The sequence below is a fragment of the Ornithorhynchus anatinus genome, chromosome 9 (genome assembly GCF_004115215.2).
Source record: "Ornithorhynchus anatinus isolate Pmale09 chromosome 9, mOrnAna1.pri.v4, whole genome shotgun sequence".
NCBI classification, from domain to species: Eukaryota; Metazoa; Chordata; class Mammalia; order Monotremata; family Ornithorhynchidae; genus Ornithorhynchus; species Ornithorhynchus anatinus.
In genome coordinates this window covers 29,452,667-29,472,690 of record NC_041736.1, presented here as the reverse complement: position 1 = coordinate 29,472,690, position 20,024 = coordinate 29,452,667, and the positions used below count along the sequence as shown (strand labels likewise).

Here is a 20,024-nt window from a genome sequence, read left to right as displayed (position 1 = left end):
CCTCTGGAAAGTTAGGCCAAATGCATGGGTCTCCCAAAGAGCTGTTGGGACTTCAGGTCCCTCAAATCAGCTGGGCTGCATGTGTACGAATGACACGTGTCTGGTAGAATCCCCTAGAAGACGTTGAGTCAGACCCTGATTTCCAGCTCACTCAAGGGGGTTTCTTGCCACTGGGCTAGTGGCAACAAGTTCAGTGATGGGCAAGAGGGTGCTGGTACTTACCCTTCTGGATGGGCACCATCCTTCCTGCCACCCATATACTTCCCTGGACCACAAAAATATGGTCACAGCTGAATGGAATTGTAGAAATAGCAGTGTGAACCTGCAGGAGAAGGAAGCTTCTCAGGGTAGTTCAGCCATTTTTCCAAGCAAAGTGGTCTTTGAGTCAGTCAGGCAGTAGTATTTATTGAGCACTTGGGAGAGCACAGTAGAGTTAGTCGACTCGATCCCTGCCTGTTATTTTTTCTCACCCACTGTCTCTCTGTGGCAAAATTTTCAGTTGGCTAGCAAATACCAGGGCTGGAGAAATGAAAAACCAGCACCTCTGCTAGGAACAACCATGGGGTTAGGAAGAAGAGGCATGACCCAGAGTTAAACGCAGATAGAAGTAGGAAATAGCCACGGCCAGGGTGACTTTTGCCCTGAATACGTTGGCTCAAAAAGCAAAGTGTTTTAAGGACTTGCACAGTTCAGTTGTAAAACAGTCTCTGATTGTTTCTCTTTTCTTTTTTGGCAGTACATACAGCAGTAAAGTGTTCCGGGTAACCTTCATGACGCTGGCTGTCTCCCTTATCTTCCCCCTGCTTGGGGCAATGGTTTTCCTGGATTGTCCCATAAATCCACAGCCTCTCAGGTGAGTGAATTATGCAGTTTCCCTGGTGCTGTGCTGGTGTTGTGCAGCCTGAGTTTTCCGGGACAGAGGGATGGCTAAGCGAGTCTTGGGTAAGGGTGAGTTGGTGGATTTATTTGCCTGAGACAAATGTGTTCTCTGGAGATAATTTTATAGTAAAGTGATCAGTTTGGACCTATGTTGCTTCAGGGGAAGCCTTATACTTGGTGCTGAAATTATGCAGTCAGTCAATCCATAATAAGTGTGGCATTTGTTAAACACTTACCATGTGCCAAGCAATGTGCTAAGAATCGGGGTAGATACAACATAATGAGGTCCACGTGGGGCGCATCATCTAAGTAGGAAGAAGAACAGATACTGAATCCCCATTTCACAGATGAGGAAACTGAAGCACAGAGAAGTTAAGGGACTTGTCCAAGGTCATAAAACAGGAATGTGGTGATCAGAATCTGTTTCCCAGGCTCTTATGCTTTCCACTAGGTACTGTTGCTTCCCTGAATCGTAGAGCTGACTGAGCCTTTTTGATATGGCGAGGACTCTCATATGCACTTGGGTGAGGACAGTAGAATTAGCAAATGCAGTCTCTGCAGTTAAAGAGTTTACAGTGTAGCTGGGGAAAGAGAGACACACAAAGTAATTAGGGAAAACCAGTTAAGTACTTACGTAGTACAATATTTAAGTCTATAAGTACATAAATGCAGAGGTGGTACCAAAATGCTGAGTTGGTTGGGAGAATATTCTCCAAGATGACTTGGAGAATAAATACAGTAGTAATAGTAATATGTATTGAGCATTTACTGTGGGCAGAACACTGTACTGGACGCTGGGAGAGAATATACAGGTGGGAGTTAGACACGGTCCCTGTCCCTTGTGGGGCTCCCAATCCGGGAAAACTACCTAGAGAAGGAGGGATTTCAGAATAGCTTTGAAAATAGGGAAGTGCTGTCTTCTAGTGGATTGGAAGAGGAGGAGGAGTTCTAGGCATGAGGATGGGAGTAAGCAAGAGATTTGAGACAGGAAAGATGAGAATGAGGCAGTTTGTTGGTTAGCTTGAGCCATACTGAGAATGCGAGCTGGGGTGTTATGTGAGAAGAGAGTGGATAAGTAAGAGGGAGACCATTAAAGGCAACAGTCAGCAGTTTATGCTTGATGCAGAGAGGAATGGGTAACTGCTGGCGATTTTTGAGTGGAGAAATGTGTGCAGAGGAACATTTTAGAAAAGCAGAGTGAAGTACGGGCTGGAGACAGGAAGCCCCGGGAGGAGGCTGGCATAGTAGTCTTGTCAAGATGTGATGGGTGCTTGGGCAAGTGTGATGGCTATGTGATTGGAGAGGAAAGCGTGTATCCAGGAAATATTCAGGAAAAACCAACAGGATTTAGTAACAGATGGAATGTGAAAGTTGAAAGAGAGAGGAGTCAAGGGTAATAACAAGGTTGGGGACATCAGAGAAAAAGAGTTTAGTAGTGTTGTCGACTGTTTAGGAAAGTTAGGTGGGAGAGGGGATTTTTGATGGAAGGTGGGGAGTTCAGTTTTTAACATAATGAATTTAAGGGGTGGGCATGTCATTCCAAGGAAGATGTGCTGAAGGCAAAAGGAAATGTGAGACTGCAGAGGAAGTAACAGCAAAAGAGACTGAGAAAGATCAGCCAGAGAGATGAGGAAAACTGGGAGAGAAATGGGTCAAGTAAAACTAAGTTTTGATGGAGTTTCATGGATAAAGGAATGGTCGTGATGTCAAAGGCATCACGGATGACCTTGGAGAGGTGAGGTGAAGCGGGAACAATACTGTAGAGGATCAAACAGAATTTGAGGAGGGGAAAGGGAAGAAGTAAGTGTAAACATATTGGTAAGTGCTGCAGTTTGGTATAATTAAGGACATAAGTATTGGAGGTGGCTGGTGGGCTTATACAGTTTGGGTTGCTGGGAATAAATTGGGGAAGATTTATGGGAGGATGAGGGAATAATGCATGTTGGAGTCAATGAGGAGGAAAAAGTAACATGGCTGAGCGTTAGGGAGGGCAGAATTATAGTAAGCAAGGGTGAATTTGAAGTGGCTGAAGTCCGTATAATGCCTGGATATCAGCCAACAGCGCTCCAAGGCACGAGTGCAGGAGCAGAGAAAGCATACCGTGGAGGCGATCCTGGGCTAGGGGTTGGTAATAATAGTGGTATTTGTTAAGCACCTTCTATTTGCCAGGCACTGTACTAAGTGCTGGGGTGGATACCAGCAGATCAGTTGGACACCGTCCCTGTCCCATATGGGGCTCACAGTCTCGATCCCCATTTTACAGCTAAGGTAACTGAGGCACAGAGACGTGAAGTGACTTGCTCAAGGTCACACAGCAGACAAGTGACAGAGCCAAGATTAGAATTCAGGTACTTCTGATTCCCAGGCCTGTGATCTCTCCATTAAGCCACACTGTGCGAGATCAGTGGTGGCGCAAGGAAGTTGAAGGAGTCCAAGAGGGGCATGATGGCCTGGGCTAAATGCAGGAGGTCTTGAGAACAGAAGTGTCTGTTCATCTCTTCCCCGTCCTCTCCCCCTACCTTCAGGCTCGTATCTCCTCCTGCCTCCAGGACGTCTCTACCTGGATGTCTGCCCGCCACCTAAAACTCAACATGACCAAAACTGAGCTCCTCATCTTCTCTCCCAAGCCCGGCCCTCTCCCTGACTTCCCTATCACCGTGGATGGTACGACCATCCTTCCTTTCTCTCAGGCTCGCAACCTCGGTGTCATCTTTGACTCGGCTCTGTCGTTCACCCCACACATCCGATCCGTTACCAAAACCTGCCGGTCTCACCTTTATAATATCGCAAGATCCGCCCTTTCCTCTCCACCCAAATGGCAACCTTACTGCTACGGGCTCTCGTAATATCCTGGCTAGACTACTGTGTCAGCCTTCTCTCTGATCTCCCTTTCTCCTCTCTCTCCCCGCTCCAGTCTATTCTTCACTCCACTGCCCGGCTCATTTTCCTGAAGAAATGCTCTGGGCATGTCACTCCCCTTCTTAAAAACCTCCAGTGGTTGCCTGTCGACCTCTGCACAAGACAGAACCTTCTCACTCTAGGCTTCAAGGCTTTCCATTCATTCAATTCATTCAATAGTATTTATTGAGCGCTTACTATGTGCAGAGCACTGTACTAAGCGCTTAGGATTAACAAGTCGGCAACAGATAGAGACGGTCCCTGCCGTTTGACGGGCTTACAGTCTAATCGGGGGAGACGGACAGACAAGAACAATGGCACTAAACAGCGTCAAGGGGAAGAACATCTCGTAAAAACAATGGCAACTAAATAGAATCAAGGCGATGTACAATTCATTAACAAAATAAATAGGGTAACGAAAATATATACAGTTGAGCAGACGGGTACAGTGCTGTGGGGATGGGAAGGGAGAAGTGGAGGAGCAGAGGGAAAAGGGGAAAATGAGGCTTTAGCTGCGGAGAGGTAAAGGGGGGATGGCAGAGGGAGTAGAGGGGGACGAGGAGCTCAGTCTGGGAACGCCTCTTGGAGGAGGTGATTTTTAAGTAGGGTTTTGAAGAGGGAAAGAGAATCGGTTTGGCGGAGGTGAGGAGGGAGGGCGTTCCAGGACCGCGGGAGGACGTGACCCAGGGGTCGACGGCGGGATAGGCGAGACCGAGGGACGCTGAGGAGGTGGGCGGCAGAGGAGCGGAGCGTGCGGGGTGGGCGGTAGAAAGAGAGAAGGGAGGAGAGGTAGGAAGGGGCAAGGTGATGGAGAGCCTTGAAGCCTAGAGTGAGGAGTTTTTGTTTGGAGCGGAGGTCGATAGGCAACCACTGGAGTTGTTCAAGAAGGGGAGTGACATGCCCAGATCGTTTCTGCGGGAAGATGAGCCGGGCAGCGGCGTGAAGAATAGACCGGAGCGGGGCGAGAGAGGAGGAAGGGAGGTCAGAGAGAAGGCTGACACAGTAGTCTAGCCGGGATATAACGAGAGCCCGTAATAGTAAGGTAGCCATTTGGGTGGAGAGGAAAGGGCGGATCTTGGCGATATTGTAGAGGTGAAACCGGCAGGTCTTGGTAACGGATAGGATGTGTGGGGTGAACGAGAGGGACGAGTCAAGGATGACACCGAGATTGCGGGCCTGCGGGACGGGAAGGATGATCGTGCCATCCACGGTAATAGAGAAGTCTGGGAGAGGACCGGGTTTGGGAGGGAAGATGAGGAGCTCAGTCTCGCTCACGTTGAGTTTTAGGTGGCGGGCCGACATCCAGGTGGAGACGTCCCGGAGGCAGGAGGAGATGCGAGCCTGAAGGGAGGGGGAGAGGACAGGGGCGGAGATGTAGATCTGCGTGTCATCTGCGTAGAGATGGTAGTCAAAGCCGTGAGAGCGGATGAGTTCACCGAGGGAGTGAGTGTAAATGGAGAACAGAAGAGGGCCAAGAACTGACCCTTGAGGAACTCCAACAGTTAAAGGATGGGAGGGGGAGGAGGCTCCAGCGTAGGAGACCGAGAATGATCGGCCAGAGAGGTAAGAGGAGAACCAGGAGAGGACAGAGTCCGTGAAGCCAAGGTGAGATAAGGTATGGAGGAGGAGGGGATGGTCGACAGTGTCAAAGGCAGCAGAGAGGTCAAGGAGGATCAGAATGGAGTAGGAGCCATTGGATTTGGAAAGAAGGAGGTCATGGGTGACCTTAGAGAGAGCAGTCTCGGTAGAGTGGAGGGGACGGAAGCCAGATCGGAGGGGGTCTAGGAGAGAATGGGAGTTAAGGAATTCTAGGCATCGATTGTAGACGACTCGTTCTAGGATTTTGGAAAGGAAGGGTAGTAGGGAGATAGGACGATAACTGGAGGGGGAAGTGGGGTCAAGAGTGGGTTTTTTTAGGATGGGGGAGACGTGGGCATGTTTGAAGGCAGAGGGGAAGGAGCCCTTGGAGATTGAGTGGTTAAAAATAGAAGTTAAGGAAGGGAGGAGGGCAGGGGCGATGGTTTTAAGAAGGTGAGAGGGAATGGGGTCCGAGGCGCAGGTGGAGGGGGTGGCACTTGCGAGGAGGGAGGAGATCTCCTCTGAGGATACTGCAGGGAAGGATGGGAAAGTAGGGGAGGGGGTTGGTGGGGGGGAGGGGAGAGGCGGAGGGGTGACTTTGGGGAGCTCAGACCTGATCGTGTTGATTTTCGTGAGGAAATAGGTGGCCAGATCATTGGGGGTGAGAGATGGGGGAGGGGGAGGAACAGGGGGCCTAAGGAGATAGTTAAAGGTCCGGAACAATCGGCGGGGGTGACGGGCATGGGTGTCGATGAGGGAGGAGAAGAAGCTTTGCCTGGCGGAGGAGAGGGCAGAGTTAAGGCAGGAAAGGATAAATTTGAAGTGTGTGAGGTCGGCTTGGTGCTTGGACTTTCACCAGCAGCGCTCAGCAGCTCGAGCATAGGAACGTAGGAGGTGGACGGAGGAGGTGATCCAGGGCTGTGGGTTAGTGGAGCGAGAGCGGCGGAGGGAAAGGGGGGCGAGAGAGTCGAGATGAGTAGAGAGGGTGGAGTTGAGAGCGGAGACCCGCTCGTCGAGAGTGGGAAGAGAGGACAGGGCGGCAAGGTGAGGAGAGATGCTATTGGAAAGACGGATGGGATCGAGAGAGCGGAGGTCTCTGTGGGGCAGTAGCGAAGATTTGCAGGGGGAGGGAGTGTGAGAGATGAGGCAGGTGAGAAGGTTATGGTCAGAGAGAGGGATTTCATAGTCGGTGAGGGAGGAGATAGTGCAGCGGTAGGAGATGACGAGATCGAGGGTGTGACCGAGTCGGTGAGTGGGCGCGGTATGGTGGAGGAGGAGGTCGGCAGAGTCGAGGAGGGATAGCAGGCGGGCGGCAGAGGAGTCGTCGGGTACATCCGTATGGATGTTGAAGTCTCCAAGGATCAGAGTGGGCAGAGAGAAGGAGAGAAGGAAGGTGAGAAAGGGGTCAAGGTGGTTGAAGAAGTCGGAGGTGGGACCGGGAGGGCGGTAGATGATGGCGACAAGTAACTGGAGTGGGTGGTAGAGGCGAATGATATGGGCTTCGAAGGAGGGGAAGGAGAGGGACGGGGGAGGAGGGATAGTGCGGAAGCGGCAACGGGGCGAGAGGAGGAAGCCGACGCCTCCTCCCTTACCGGTGAGTCTGGGGGAGTGGGAGAAGGAGAGGCCTCCGCCGGAGAGAGCGGCGGCGGAGACCGTGTCTTCGGGAGAGAGCCACGTTTCCGAAAGGGCGAGGAGGAGGAGAGAGCGGGAGAGGAAAAGGTCATGGATGAAAGGTAGCTTGCCTGTAATAGAGCGGGGGTTCCAGAGGCCACACTTGAAAGTAGCTGTGGGTGCAAGGGGAGGAGGGGGGGAAGGGCGGGGGGAGGGGAGGGTTTGGATGGGAAGGAGGTGGCGGGGCCCTGGATGAGGAGAGGGGGATGAGGGGTGGCGGTGGGACAAGAGGACTGGGATGGGGCATGGGTGGGGAAGAGAGAAGGGGGGAGGGGGTGAAGGGGGGGTTTGGTGGGAAGAGTAGGGGGAGGGGGAAGAGGGGTAGCGCTGGTAAAGTGGGGTTCTAGGGCGGGAGAGAGGAGGGGGGGAGGAGACAGAGGAGAGAGCGGGAAAGAGCTGAGCGAGAGAGGGGAAGGGGAAGGGGAGGATAGGAAGGGGCGGGGGGGGGGGGAGGAGGGACATGGCGAGGCCAGAGTGGTGGGAGGCAGCACTGACAACAATAAACAGTAATAAACGAAATCGGTAATATAGCAACATGATACAGTATGATACAATACAGTAGTGCTAATATAGCAACATGATACAGTATGATACAATATAGTCGTGTTAATAAAAGGGGTGATGATCAGGGTCGGGGGTAGACTCGATTAAGGGGCTACCTGATCAGATTCAAAGTCTGATGACAATAAACAATAAAAAGCGAGATCGCTAATATAGCAACATGCTACAGTAAGGCACACTACAATAGTGTTAATAAGCAGGTGATGACCAGGGTCGGGGGACGAGCCGACCCTACCCGATCAGACTCAAAGTCAAGCGGCCAGCGGCCGAGAGAGTCCCAGAGCTCATGACCAAATAACCCTGTGGCGGCGGGGGGGCCCTGAGGTTGTCCGGGGTGGGTGGCGGCCGTAGGCGGCGGCTAAGGTAAGGTAACATGGTGAGAACAAGGACGTCGTCGCTCGGGGCGGGGGCGGGAGAGATGAATCACCTCAAGAGGGAAGAGGGAGTGAGGCCTTCCCAAAATGGCCGCCTCAGGCAGAGTGGGGGCTTCCCAAAATGGCCGCCTCGGGCGGAGTGGGGGAGCGGTTGGGGAGCACAGTGTCCCTGGGCCCGAGCAGGGGGACACAATGTCCTTGGGGCCGAGAAGGGGAGCACAATGTCCCCAGGATCGAGAAGGGGAGCGCAATGTCCCCGGGCCCGAGCGGGGGGGGGGGGTGGACTGGAAGCTGGTGACTGGGGGTCTGTGGGGGCAAAGATCCGTAGTGTCGGAGTTCCCGAGCGGGGGTGCGGAGGTCAGGTTGTGAAAGGCTGAGGCGGGCGCGGGTCCGGACGGTCCGAGGCTCAGCTCCCCGGTGGAGGCGGAGGAAGCGCAGATGAGTCAGCGAGCAGTAGGCGAAGGGGGGCTTGTTGGGAATCGGGGCCGGGTGGGCCGAGGCTGCGCCTCAGGGGAGCAGAGATCCCGAGCCCACGAGGTAATGGCTCCAAGGGTCCGGGCGATGACAAGGCTCAGCTTCCCGGGAGAGGGGGGGTGGTCTTGGCGTGGATGAGTCGGCGGTCGGCGGCCAAAAAGCCGCTAAAGTCGGCAGTCGGTGGCCAAAAGGCTGCCAAAGAGCTAGGCTGGAAACGGGGGGCAGGCAGCCCAAGGAACCACCGCCTGGGAGGAGAGCTCCCGAGTCCATGTGGTGGTCGATTCAGCCCCAGGGGAACAGAGATCCCGGGCCCACGAGGTAATGGCTCCAAGGGTCCGGGCGATGACAAGGCTCAGCTTCCCGGGAGAGGGGGGTGGTCTCGGCGTGGATGAGTCGGCGGTCGGCGGCCAATAAGCCGCTGAAGTCGGCGGTCGGTGGCCAAAAGGCTGCTAAAGAGCTAGGCTGGAAACGGGGGCAGGCAGCCCAAGGAACCACCGCCTGGGAGGAGAGCTCCAGAGTCCATGTGGTGGTCGATTCGGCTGGGCCCATCACCTTGCCCCTTCGTACCTCTCCTCCCTTCTCTCTTTCTACTGCCCACCCTGCACACTCCGCTCCTTTGCCGCCCACCTCCTCACAGTCCCCCGTTCTCACCTATCCCGCCGATGACCCCTGGGACTCGTCCTCCCGCGGTCCTGGAATGCCCTCCCTCCTCACCTCCGCCAAACTAATTCTCTTCCCCTCTTCAAAACCCTACTTAAAGCTCACCTCCTCCAAGAGGCCTTCCCAGACTGAGCTCCCCTTTTCCCTCTGCTCCCTCTACCCCCCCCCCACCTCTCCGCAGCTAAACCCTCTTCTCCCCCCATTTCCCTCTGCTCCTCCCCCTCTCCAGTCCCATCCCCTCAGCACTGTACTCGTCTATTCAACTGTATATATCTTCATTGCCCTATTTATTTTGTTAATGAGATGTACATCACCCTGATTCTATTTATTTGCTATTGTTTTAATGAGATGTTCTTCACCTTGATTCTGTTTATTGCCATTGTTCTTGTCTGTCTGTCTCCCCCGATTAGACTGTAAGCCCGTCAAAGGGCAGGGACTGTCTCTATCTGTTACTGATTTGTATATTCCAAGCACTTAGTATAGTACTCTGCACATAGTAAGCGCTCAGTAAATACTATTGAATGAATGAATGAGAGAGCAGTTCTGGAGCTCTGCAGACAAATCTATAACCAGATTCCCCACCTGAAGAATTCTCTTAGTATGCCTGATTGACATTGAACTCAGTAACACTGCTATTTATGAAGTGCTTGCTCTGTGCCTAGCGCTGTGCTAAGTGTTGAGATAGATCCAGGATAATCAGATCAAAGCCAGTTCCTGTCCCGTAGCGGGCCTAAAGGCAAGGAGAGCTGGTATCTTCTTCCCATTTTACATCTGAGGAAGCTGGAACCCCAGGAGGTTTAAGTGGCATGCCTCACATCTCACAGCAGGCCTGTGGCAGAGTGAGGTTTAGAACTCAGGGCTTCTGACTTCCAGCCCTCTTCCTTTAATCTCTTCACAACACCTTGGAACCTTGTGGACTCTTCCACACTCTAAGAGCTGCTTCCTCACTTTAGCTGGCTCATAAAGCACCTGGTAGGTGCTCAGGATCCAGTCTGTTGGCAATGGCTAGAAGCCTCCTGTGAGCTGCTGCAGATCTCCAGACTCTTGGCCTCAGCCCTCAGGCCCTCACAACGAAGCACTGCCATCCATTCATTCATTCTATAGTATTTATTGAGCGCTTACTATGTGCAGAACACTGTATTAAGCGCTTGGAATGTACAATTAGGCAACAAAGACAATCCCTGCCCAATATCGAGTTCACAATCCAAACCACAGCAGGGAAGTTCATCACCCCTACCTAGGTGCAGGCTTGACCTTTCAGCCCCAATGGGCCGAGTTGCGAAAAAAGCTCTAGTCTTCTTGGCCCCCTTAGGAATGTCGACACCAAGCAGCAGAGAGAAGCAGCGTAGCCTAATGGATAGAGCGTGGGCCTGGGCTTTTCCGACTCCTTTCTGCATCTCACTGACTAGCTCCCTTTATTCATTCCCTCGCTCTCCCCTCACCCCCCAAGCTCCATAGCACTTATGTACATATCTGTAATTAATTTATATTAATGTCTGTCTTCCATTCTAGACTGTAAGCTTGTTGTGGGCAGGGAATGTGTGTGTTAAAGTTTTGGATTGTACTTTCCCAATTGCTTAGTACAGTACTCTGCACATAGTAAGCGCTCAATAAGTACAATTATCTGACTGCCTGACCTGGGATGTAATCCTAGCTCTGCCACTTGTCTGCTGTGTGATCTTGGCATTTCACTACTGTGGGACAGAAACTATGTCCAACCTGATTATCTTGTGTCTACCACCCTGGTGTTTATGTGAATGGCACATAGTAAGTGCTTAATAAATACCGTTATTATTAATATTATTACCAAGACTGGAACTGAGCTCATGGTTAACAAAAAAGGGGATTCTTTCATTTTTCACATGATAGACTCATCTTGTGCAGTAGGCTGTGTGTCATATATCTCCAGAGGCAGATATTACGGTTAAAAGCATGTCTTTAAATGTCTTAATATCTTCAAAATGGAAGGGGCCTAAATGTCATTCTAGAAATATAATTTCCCTAAAGGACAATAATCCAGCACTGGTCATTTCACATTAATTAAGCACATTTTTGATTTTTCATTAGTTTATAGTCTTCCCCAACTTTTTTTTTTTATTGTAAGATTGGAATCTTTCAGCCGTTCAGCTCTGTAAGTAAGGTACTTGTTTCTCAGCATTGTGACCTTTCCTCCCAATACCCAAAATGCTTCCAGAACCTATCATTAGTGAGAGTAGTCATGATGCAATCCTTCCACCTACTGTGGTGACCTCTAACACAGTTACAGAAACTCTCCTCTGCCTTTCCCAGTATGGCTAACGGTTTCACCACAGCTAACAGTTTCCCTGGGGCACTTGAGCCTGAAGCGGGTTTCATTTATTGGGTTTTTTGGTTCTTTTCTTTTTTAAAAACAAAACAAAAAACCAGGAAGCGAGTGTCTGTGTTTTACGCTTACACGCACTCACACTTGAACCAGCTGCCTTGAATGGTTAGGCATCCACCTTCCTAGTGACAGGTGGCTGAACCAGGATACCTCTTGAGGTCCCTTTTAGCTTTATGATCCCAGAGTATTAAAACCTGGGGCAAGGACCTACCTAAACTTTATGTTCAAAAGATCTCATTTGATATTGTTGGTATAACCACTCAATGCAGAACTCTGCACCCAACAGTTATTCAATAAATTATTTTGATTCATTGAATTATATCCTTAGGAAGATACAAACATCTAAGATCTAAGAAAGATGTAAGATCCCTGCCACTGGTCAGTGTTGTGACCATTTTTCTAAGGGCAGAGAGAAGTGGGGAGGCAAGTCAGATTAAGTTATTGCTCCCTTCCCCTCCACAGCAGAGATGGTGTCTGTCACTGACAAGGCCCCAGGTGGCTGGGGAGACCCAGCCTCAGAATGGGTGCATGTGAGGTGGACTCCTGTTGAAGCCAGGTCTGTCACAAACCCAAGAGGTCAACTAGGTCCTGTTGTCCTGGTATGGGAAGGGCCCGAAGAGCTTAGAATCACCCCCCTGCTCCCCCAGTTTGGAATGGGGGCTGGGATTGAACATGGGGCTCCTGGATGGAGTGCAGGCTGGAAGTTTTACTGTTATTTCAGCAGAAAGGTGCTCCTTACCTTCCTGCTATCCCTCTTGGATTGTGAACCCTGTGTGGGACAGCAATTAAGTCTGATATCCCAGTATTTACTATAATCCTAATATAATAATTGTGGTATTTAAGCATTTACTATGTGCCAGGCACTGTACCTACCTAGCTCTGGGATGGATACAAGCAAATTGGGGTTGGACACAGTCCCTTGTCCTACATAGGGCTCACAGTTTCAATCCCCATTTTACAGATGAGGGAACTGAGGCACAGAGAAGTGAAGTGACTTGTCCAAGGTCACTCAGCAGACAAGTGGTGGAGCCAAGATTAGAACCCATGACCTTCTGACTCCCAGGCCTGTGCAGTATCCCTTATGCTATGCTAAGAAGTAAGGCGGGAGTGCTTGCCCTGACCGCAAAGTAGAGGGATTGAAAGGGGAGAGTGGGGAGGGGCAAAACCATTTGCGTAATTCTGGATTTACAGGAACCCTTCCCCACCCCCAAGTCGGTGTCCTTGGTGAAGCCGAAGTGAATATACTTAATGAAAAAGAGCGAGCCTGGGCTGGGTAAGACAAGCTGCTGTGATCACTTGTGCAGGATACATTTGAAGCATCTTTTGAATTTGCTCTTAAAATACAATTTCATTTTTGTTTTAGGATTTACAGGAATTAATTTTATTTAATAACAAAGCTCCCTCAGCTGCAGAGGTTGGTTGAGAGGTGGGGGTAAGAGACAGGATTTTATCTGTGCAAATTTACATTTATGGCAATGATAGCAACCCTAATAGCTTTGATGGTGGTGCCCTGTTTGCTGAGCTCTAAATTTTCAACCCCAAACTGACTGTAGGGCAATCTGCTCTTAAATTCCTATAAAGCAATATAAAACAGTAAAGGTTTCTCAAGAAACCAAGCCTTCCAAAGCAAGCCCTGTCCTTTTGTGTGGAGAATAGTAAAGGTTAATAGTAAAGGTTGCCACAGACCTTGGGCCCTACCCCTCATGTTGACTTTGGAAATGGTATTGCAAAAGTTGGCCGTGGTCTCTGTGATTGTGAAAATGTCCCTTGTGACACTGATTAATGAATGATGCCATTTTCAAATCTGGATATACAGAATTTCTAGCTTGATACTATTTTTAAATAGTTCCCAATGCTAAAAGTAAAAAATAATAATAATAATTAAAAAGATTTCCAACTGGAATACTTGCTCAGGGATTTTTCTTATACCAGAGCTGAGCAATATTTCCTAGAACTAATAATGATACTCTGGTGGTGCCCAGGTGGAGAGAGAAGGGAGGATATTTAATGTCTGCAGTGACATCATAAAAAATAATAATAATAGAGTATTTGTTAAGTGCTTACTTTGTGCCAAGAACTGTTCTAACCGCTGGAATAGATACAGAGTAATCAGGTTGTCCCACGTGGGGCTCACAGTCTAATCTCCATTTTACAGATGCGGTATATGAGAGACAGAGAAGATAAGTGACTTGCCCAAGGTCACACAGCAGACAAGTGGCGGAGGCAGGATTAGAACCCACATCCTCTGACTCCCAAGCCCATCCTCTTTCCACTACCCTCCACCTCATAAAATTGTTCATTTTTACTATCTTTTAATTTTACATGAATTGTGTTTTTAAAAATCCAATTGTTTTGTGACGGTATCCTGAATCTGGAACTACTATACAGCCAAGCCTGTTGTTTGCGGTAATGAAAAAGAAGTCAGCAGGGATAGTTAATGGATAATCCAGCCAGTGAAAAAAAGATCTCATTATTGATTTGTTTCAATTTCCTTCTCCCTCAGCCCTTTTACCTGAGCGGCTTACAAACAGCAAAATTTACTGGTTTGAATTTCATCTCTTTTCAGCCGGTACACATTACTTGATAGGGATGATTTTACTTTGGAATATTCAAGAGTTAGTTGGCTCTGTTTTAGTTTGCAAATTGTTTAATCCCTACTCAGGGTGGGATTGTGTTTGCACAGGAGCCCTCTTTGTCTCACAAATCTTGTGAGTATCAGCCAATCAATCAATCATTTATTGAGCAAATACTATATGCAGAGCACTGTATTCAGCGTTTGGAAGAGTACAATACAACAGAATTAGCAGATACATTCCCTGCACATAATATGTCTGTAATCTAGAGGGAGAGACAGAAATCAATATGAATAAGTAATTTATAATGTATAATTAAAAATATGTACATAAGTGGGGTTGGGGTTGGGAAGAATGTCAAGTGTCCAAAGGTCACTGATTGAGGTGCGTAGATGACACAGAAGGGAGAAGAAGCTGGGGAAAAAGAGGGCTTTATCAGGGAGGGCCTCTTGGGAGGAGATGTTACCTTAATAATGCTTCGAAGGTGGAGAGAGTGGTGGTCTGGCTTATGATTCGGGCAGGGGAGGTAGGGGGAGGGAGTTGGTTCCAGGCTAGGGGCGGTGATTTGGGAAAGGGGTCGGTGGCAAGATAGATCAGGGCACAGAGGGTAAGCTAGCGCTAGAAGAGTGGCATGTGGGCTGGGCTATAGTAGGAGATTAGTGAGGTGGTAGCATGGGGTAAGTTGATTAAGTGCTTTAAAGCCAATGGTAGGGGATTTCTGTTTGATGCGGAGGTGGACAGGCAGCATTGGAGGTCCTTGAGAAGTGAGGAGACATGAACTGAACCTTTTTGTTGATAAATGATTCATGCAGCAGAGTTAAATGTGAATTAGAGTGGGAAGAGACAGGAGGCCAGAAGGTCAGGGAGGAGGCAGTAGTCAAGGCAGGGTAGGATAAGTGCTTGGATCAGCATGGTACCAGTTTGGATGGAGAGGGAAGGGCGTATTTTAGCAGTGTTTAGTGACACATTGAATATGCTGGTGGAATGAGAGAGAAACAGTATGGCATAGTGGAAAGAGCATGGGTCTGGGAGTCAGAGGTCCTGGGTTCTAATCCCATCTCTGCCACTTGTCCTCTCTGTGACCTTGGGCAAGTCACTTAACTTCTCTGTGCCTCAGTTACCTCATCTGTAAAATGGGGATCAAGATCATGAGCCCCATGAGCGACGAGGACTGTGTCCAACCTCATTACCTCATATCTACTCCAGCGTTTAGGACAGTGCTTGACATATAGTAAGTACTTAACAAATATCACAATTATTAGATGTGAGTTGAGGACAACTTCAAAGTTATAGACTTAGGATGTAGAGAAGATAGGGGTATTGACAGCAGTGATGGGAAAAGGTGAGGAGGACAATGTTTGGGTGTGAAGATAAGGAGTTCTGTTTTGGACATGTTTAATTTTGCTTAGGCTATCCAAGTAGATATGTCTTGAAGGCAGAAGGAAATGTGAGATTGAAGGGAAGGAGTGGGATCAGGGCTGGAAGTGTAGATATGGAAATCATCTGCATATAGATGGTAATTGAAGCCATGGGAGCAAATGAATTCTCCAAGGGAGTTGGTGCAGAGGGAGAATAGAAGGGGACCTAGAATTGAACCGTGGGACCCGTAATGTCAGAGGGTGGGAGGCAGAGGAGGAGCCAGCAAAAGAGACCGAGAAGGAATGGTCAGAGAGATAGGAGAACCAAGAGAGGGCAATGTCAGTGAATCCAAGGTCGGATAATGTTTCAAGGAGAAGGAGGTGTTTTGCAGTTGCAAAGGCAGCTGAGAGGTCTAGGAAGATTAGGATGGAGTAGAGGCTATCAGATTTGGCAAGAAGAAAATCATTGGTTACCTTAAGAGAGGGCTATTTCTGTGGAGCAAAGGAGGAGGAAGCCAAATTGGAGGGGATCTAGGAGAAAATTGGAGGATAGAAAGTGAAGATAGTGGATGTAAACAACTCTGTCAAGAAGTTTGGAGAGAAATGGTAAGAGGAAGATGGGACAATAACTGGAGGAAGCTAGGGGATCAAGGGAGGGTTTTTTTTAGGATGAGGATACATGGGCATGTTTGAAAGCAGTGGGGAAAAAGCCATTAGAAAGTGAACAATTGAAGATGGCAGTCAAGAAGGGAAGAAGGGAGGGCCCAGGTGTTTTAAAAAGGTATGAAGCAATGAGGTCAGAAGCATAGGTGGTGGGGGTAGATTTAGAGAGGAGGTGAGAGATTTCATCTTGTTACTGCAGGGAACATAGGGAGAGTCGAAGAGAGTGGAGGAGGTGGGGGGATTGGAGAGGAGTAGGGAAGATTTTAGGGAGATCACGCCTGATGGTTTCAGTTTTGTTGATGAAATATGTAGCCTGGTCATTAGGGGATAGAGATGCAGCTGAGTGGGCAGGGTGTTTGAGAAAGGAGTTAAATGTCTGGAACCACTGTTCCAGAGGTATTTAAATTGCCTTGAGCTTTGAAATTTTATTTAAAAGCCTGAAAAGCTGTACACAGGTTTTCCTTGTCTGCAAATGCAAATCAAATTTCCTTCTTTTCAGCTTCAAAGAACCTCCCTCCCTAACTGGTGTTCTGCAACCAAATGTGAAGTTGCGCCAAGCGGAGCGGATATTTGAAAACCAGCTTATTGGTCCAGAGTCTTTTTCAAATATTGGTGGTAAGAACTGCTCTCTCAGAGCCCTTTTGGACAGGGACTCTCAACTGTTCCTGTGGCAATATTTATTCTTGAGGTCTCCTAGTTCTGTGTGGGAGTTTAACCTGTATTCTAGCTCTTCCCATATAGGCACAGGGGGTCACGGAATGGTTGAGGCAGACTTTGGCTGAGCTCGGGTTTGATTCGTATGCTGTGTTTACAGGCCCCCTCAGGCTGTAAGGGACTGGGCTTTTGGGAAGCTCAGTAGCAGCAGTGCAATCATGAAAAAGTCATGATGCATTGAAATCACTGGCACTACAAATTCTTGTAGCTCAAAGGGACATCTGCACATAGTCATTTTCCATGTAATGCCACCATGTAAACATGTGTCTGGACTGTTAACTTGGCTCAAACTGGGTTGAGGATTTCAATCCCTGCAAGACCCATCCCTCCTCTCGGTTAGAACTACCACTAACTCCTGAATGTCCATATAATTTACTATTTAGTATTGGGCAGCTTAACTTTTCAGAGAGGACCTGGTCTTTGAAGAGGCTATTTTTTTCTAGTAGGTCCTTTTGAAATAATTAGGATATTTAAGTGCATACTATGTGTCAAGCACTGTTCTAAGCACTGGGGTAAGTAGAAGTAGATAGCCCATACTGGAACCATTTCTTTTGCTCCCAGATCTGTTTCGTTATCCAAATCAATCAGTTGCATTTATTGAATGCTTACTGTCTGCAGAGCACTGTGCTAAGCACTTAAGAGGGAACAATATATCAGAGTTGGTAGACCCATTCCCTCCCCACAGGGAGGTAGGTTTCCCTCACTCGTTCTCAGAGGTGTGTGAGATCTCTAAGCTGCATCCTATTTTCCGCATTCAGGCTTGAGACTTCAGGATATTGAAAGTACCTATGTGTGTATGGGCCAACACTCAAGAAGGGACCAATTTCAGTTGGAAATGCAATGTCTCCTGCCTATCATTTCTTGGGAGAAAACAGCCTTTAAAATGAGTTTCAAGTGAAATGGACCAGTTTTTGAAGTTAATCAGCAATCTTGACCCTCACCCCTTTCTGCTTCTCCTTTCTTCACCATTTAGCAACTTCCTGATTTACCAGTTGGTGACTGTCACAACAGCAGAGTTAAAAAAAAAACCCCAGCTTGGAGTCACACCCAGCAAAGATTTAGGATCAGAACAAAATTCTTTCTCTGTCCCCTCCTGCATGAGGCCATCTTGGAAGGCAGCTCCAGGGTCCTACTAATCTCTGGGAGTTATTTTTTTAAGGAGAGGATGCAGGCACACCACTGTATACAAGGAGATGAAGTAGCAGGGAGGGGTAGGAATGAATGACAGCGGGATGGCCACCCAAGGCTCTTCTGAGGACCTCCTCAGTGGTCCAGGGAGGTTGGAAAACTTCATAGATAAGTGGTCCATGCTGGTTTACTGAAGGAGAGTTAGAGATGTAGAAGAAGCTAGGGATGCCTTTCTGTAACCAGGAGGTGAGTCATTCATTAGAGGGTCTCCCAAGCATCCTGGTGCAGGTGTTGAAGGAAGAGTTTTGGAATGGATAAACCATTGGTCTGATCCAGAAATGGCATTGCCAGGGTCTTATGTGAGATAATAAAAAGTTAATTTGCCGTGACTTCCACTAGTTGCGCTTTGATTATCTTAAATGTGTTGCCGTGCTTGGCGATAAGCAACCAGGGATACTGATATTTGAAGGACTCCAGATGGGAAAGCTATTTGTGACAGCATTTCTATCAGTAAGTCAATCAGCTGATTTTTTTTTTCCTTCTTTTTTGCCAGATGTTATGTTTACTGGCACTGCTGATGGTCGGATTGTAAAAATAGAAAATGGAGAATTGACTACAGTCGCCAGACTTGGAAAAGGCCCTTGCAGTAAGTGACCATTGAGCTTTCTCCTCCGACACACCTGCCCGTACCTCCACCCCCATTACCCCAGGTTCTGAACCCAGGCTGGTCAGTCCCATTCTCAGACTAGAAGGGAGCCAAGAGGTCCAGGGGTAAAACCTGGGCAGGAACTTGAGTTCTGCATTCTGTTCCCAGCCTTGCCTTTGTCTTCCAGTTACCCGGAGGAGGATATCTGGTGTTTATCTGCTTCACAATCCATCATCCCCCTTCAGGGAGCTCTAGTTTTCTTGGGAAATTTGGTTGGGTTGAGTGATGTGGAGTTCTTTGATGAGCTTTGATTCCTTCAACTTGGGATGTGGAAGACATTTCTGGATTGTTTGGTCCCCTCAGTAATTCTGTTTTCAGGAAGTTGAGGTGGATCCCCCTGCTTCGTGTAGTCATGAGTTTTCAAAAATGACTGACTTATTGTAAAAGGAAAAGGTAATCCTTGGGTGTCGTAACAAAATTTCACTTATTGGGTTTTGGCAGAGACATCACTGTTTAAACATGTATGATATTATGAACTATTTAAACACAGTTAAGAAGTCTTTCTTCTTTCTCTTGTGTCCTGTTCAGATATCAGGGCACAAGACAGTAAAAAATAATAGGAAGCTTGCTAATAGCGACTTTCTTATTGGAAAATGCCATGAGTAAGAAATTGGTGAAATAGCCTGTTTGAATTAATAGTAATCAGACCTGTGGTCGTTATGGCCCAGAAATGAAAATGATGCCAGGCCACTGAGAGCAAAAACAGCAGTGCAATTAGAGGTAATTCACACATGCACATAAAGCACATGCAATGGATTGTCAGTAGTGGGAGTAGGCATAGTTATCAAGCTTCTATTGGTTGCAACACATTGTTCTAGTGCTTAGGAAAGTGCAACAGAAGCAGGAGATATGTTCCCTGCCCACAAGGAGCTCACACTCTTTTCAGTGAGACTGACATAAAAACTTGCCCAAGTAGGGTAATCAGAATAAGTATTCGTGCAATTGATTGTACATCGATACATAAGTGGTATGTAAGAGCTAGCATGAGCCCCATGTAGAACAGGGACTGGGTCAGCTGCTTTTGACACTGTCGACCATCCCCTTCTCCTCAACACATTATCCAACCTTGGCTTCATAGACTCCGTCCTCTCCTGGTTCTCTTCTTATCTCTCTGGCCATTCATTCTCGGTCTCCTTCATGGGCTCCTCCTCCCCATCCCATCCCCTAACTGTAGGGGTTCCTCAAGGGTCAGTTCTTGGCTCTCTTCTGTTCTCCATCTATACTCACTCCCTTGGTGAACTCACTCACTCCCACGGCTTCAACTATCATCTCTACACAGATGACACCCAAATCTACATCTCCCCTGTTCTCTCTCCCTCCCTCCAGATTCTTATCTCCTCCTGCCTCCAGGACATCTCCACCTGGATGTCTGCCCACCACCTAAAACTCAACATGTCCAAGACTGAGTTCCTTATCTTCCCTCCC

The 20,024-nt window shown here is 48.4% G+C and overlaps 1 protein-coding gene across 1 annotated transcript in view; it reads left to right on the top strand.

The window, feature by feature from the left end:
• LOC100091830 (adipocyte plasma membrane-associated protein) overlaps nucleotides 1–20,024 on the top strand; it is a 40,807-nt gene that overhangs the window by 8,603 nt on the left and 12,180 nt on the right. The window contains exons 2-4 of the mRNA XM_029072101.2: nucleotides 737–853; nucleotides 16,551–16,666; nucleotides 18,447–18,539. Of these exons, the coding sequence (XP_028927934.1) occupies nucleotides 737–853; nucleotides 16,551–16,666; nucleotides 18,447–18,539 (326 nt within the window). The remainder of the gene's footprint in view (nucleotides 1–736; nucleotides 854–16,550; nucleotides 16,667–18,446; nucleotides 18,540–20,024) is intronic.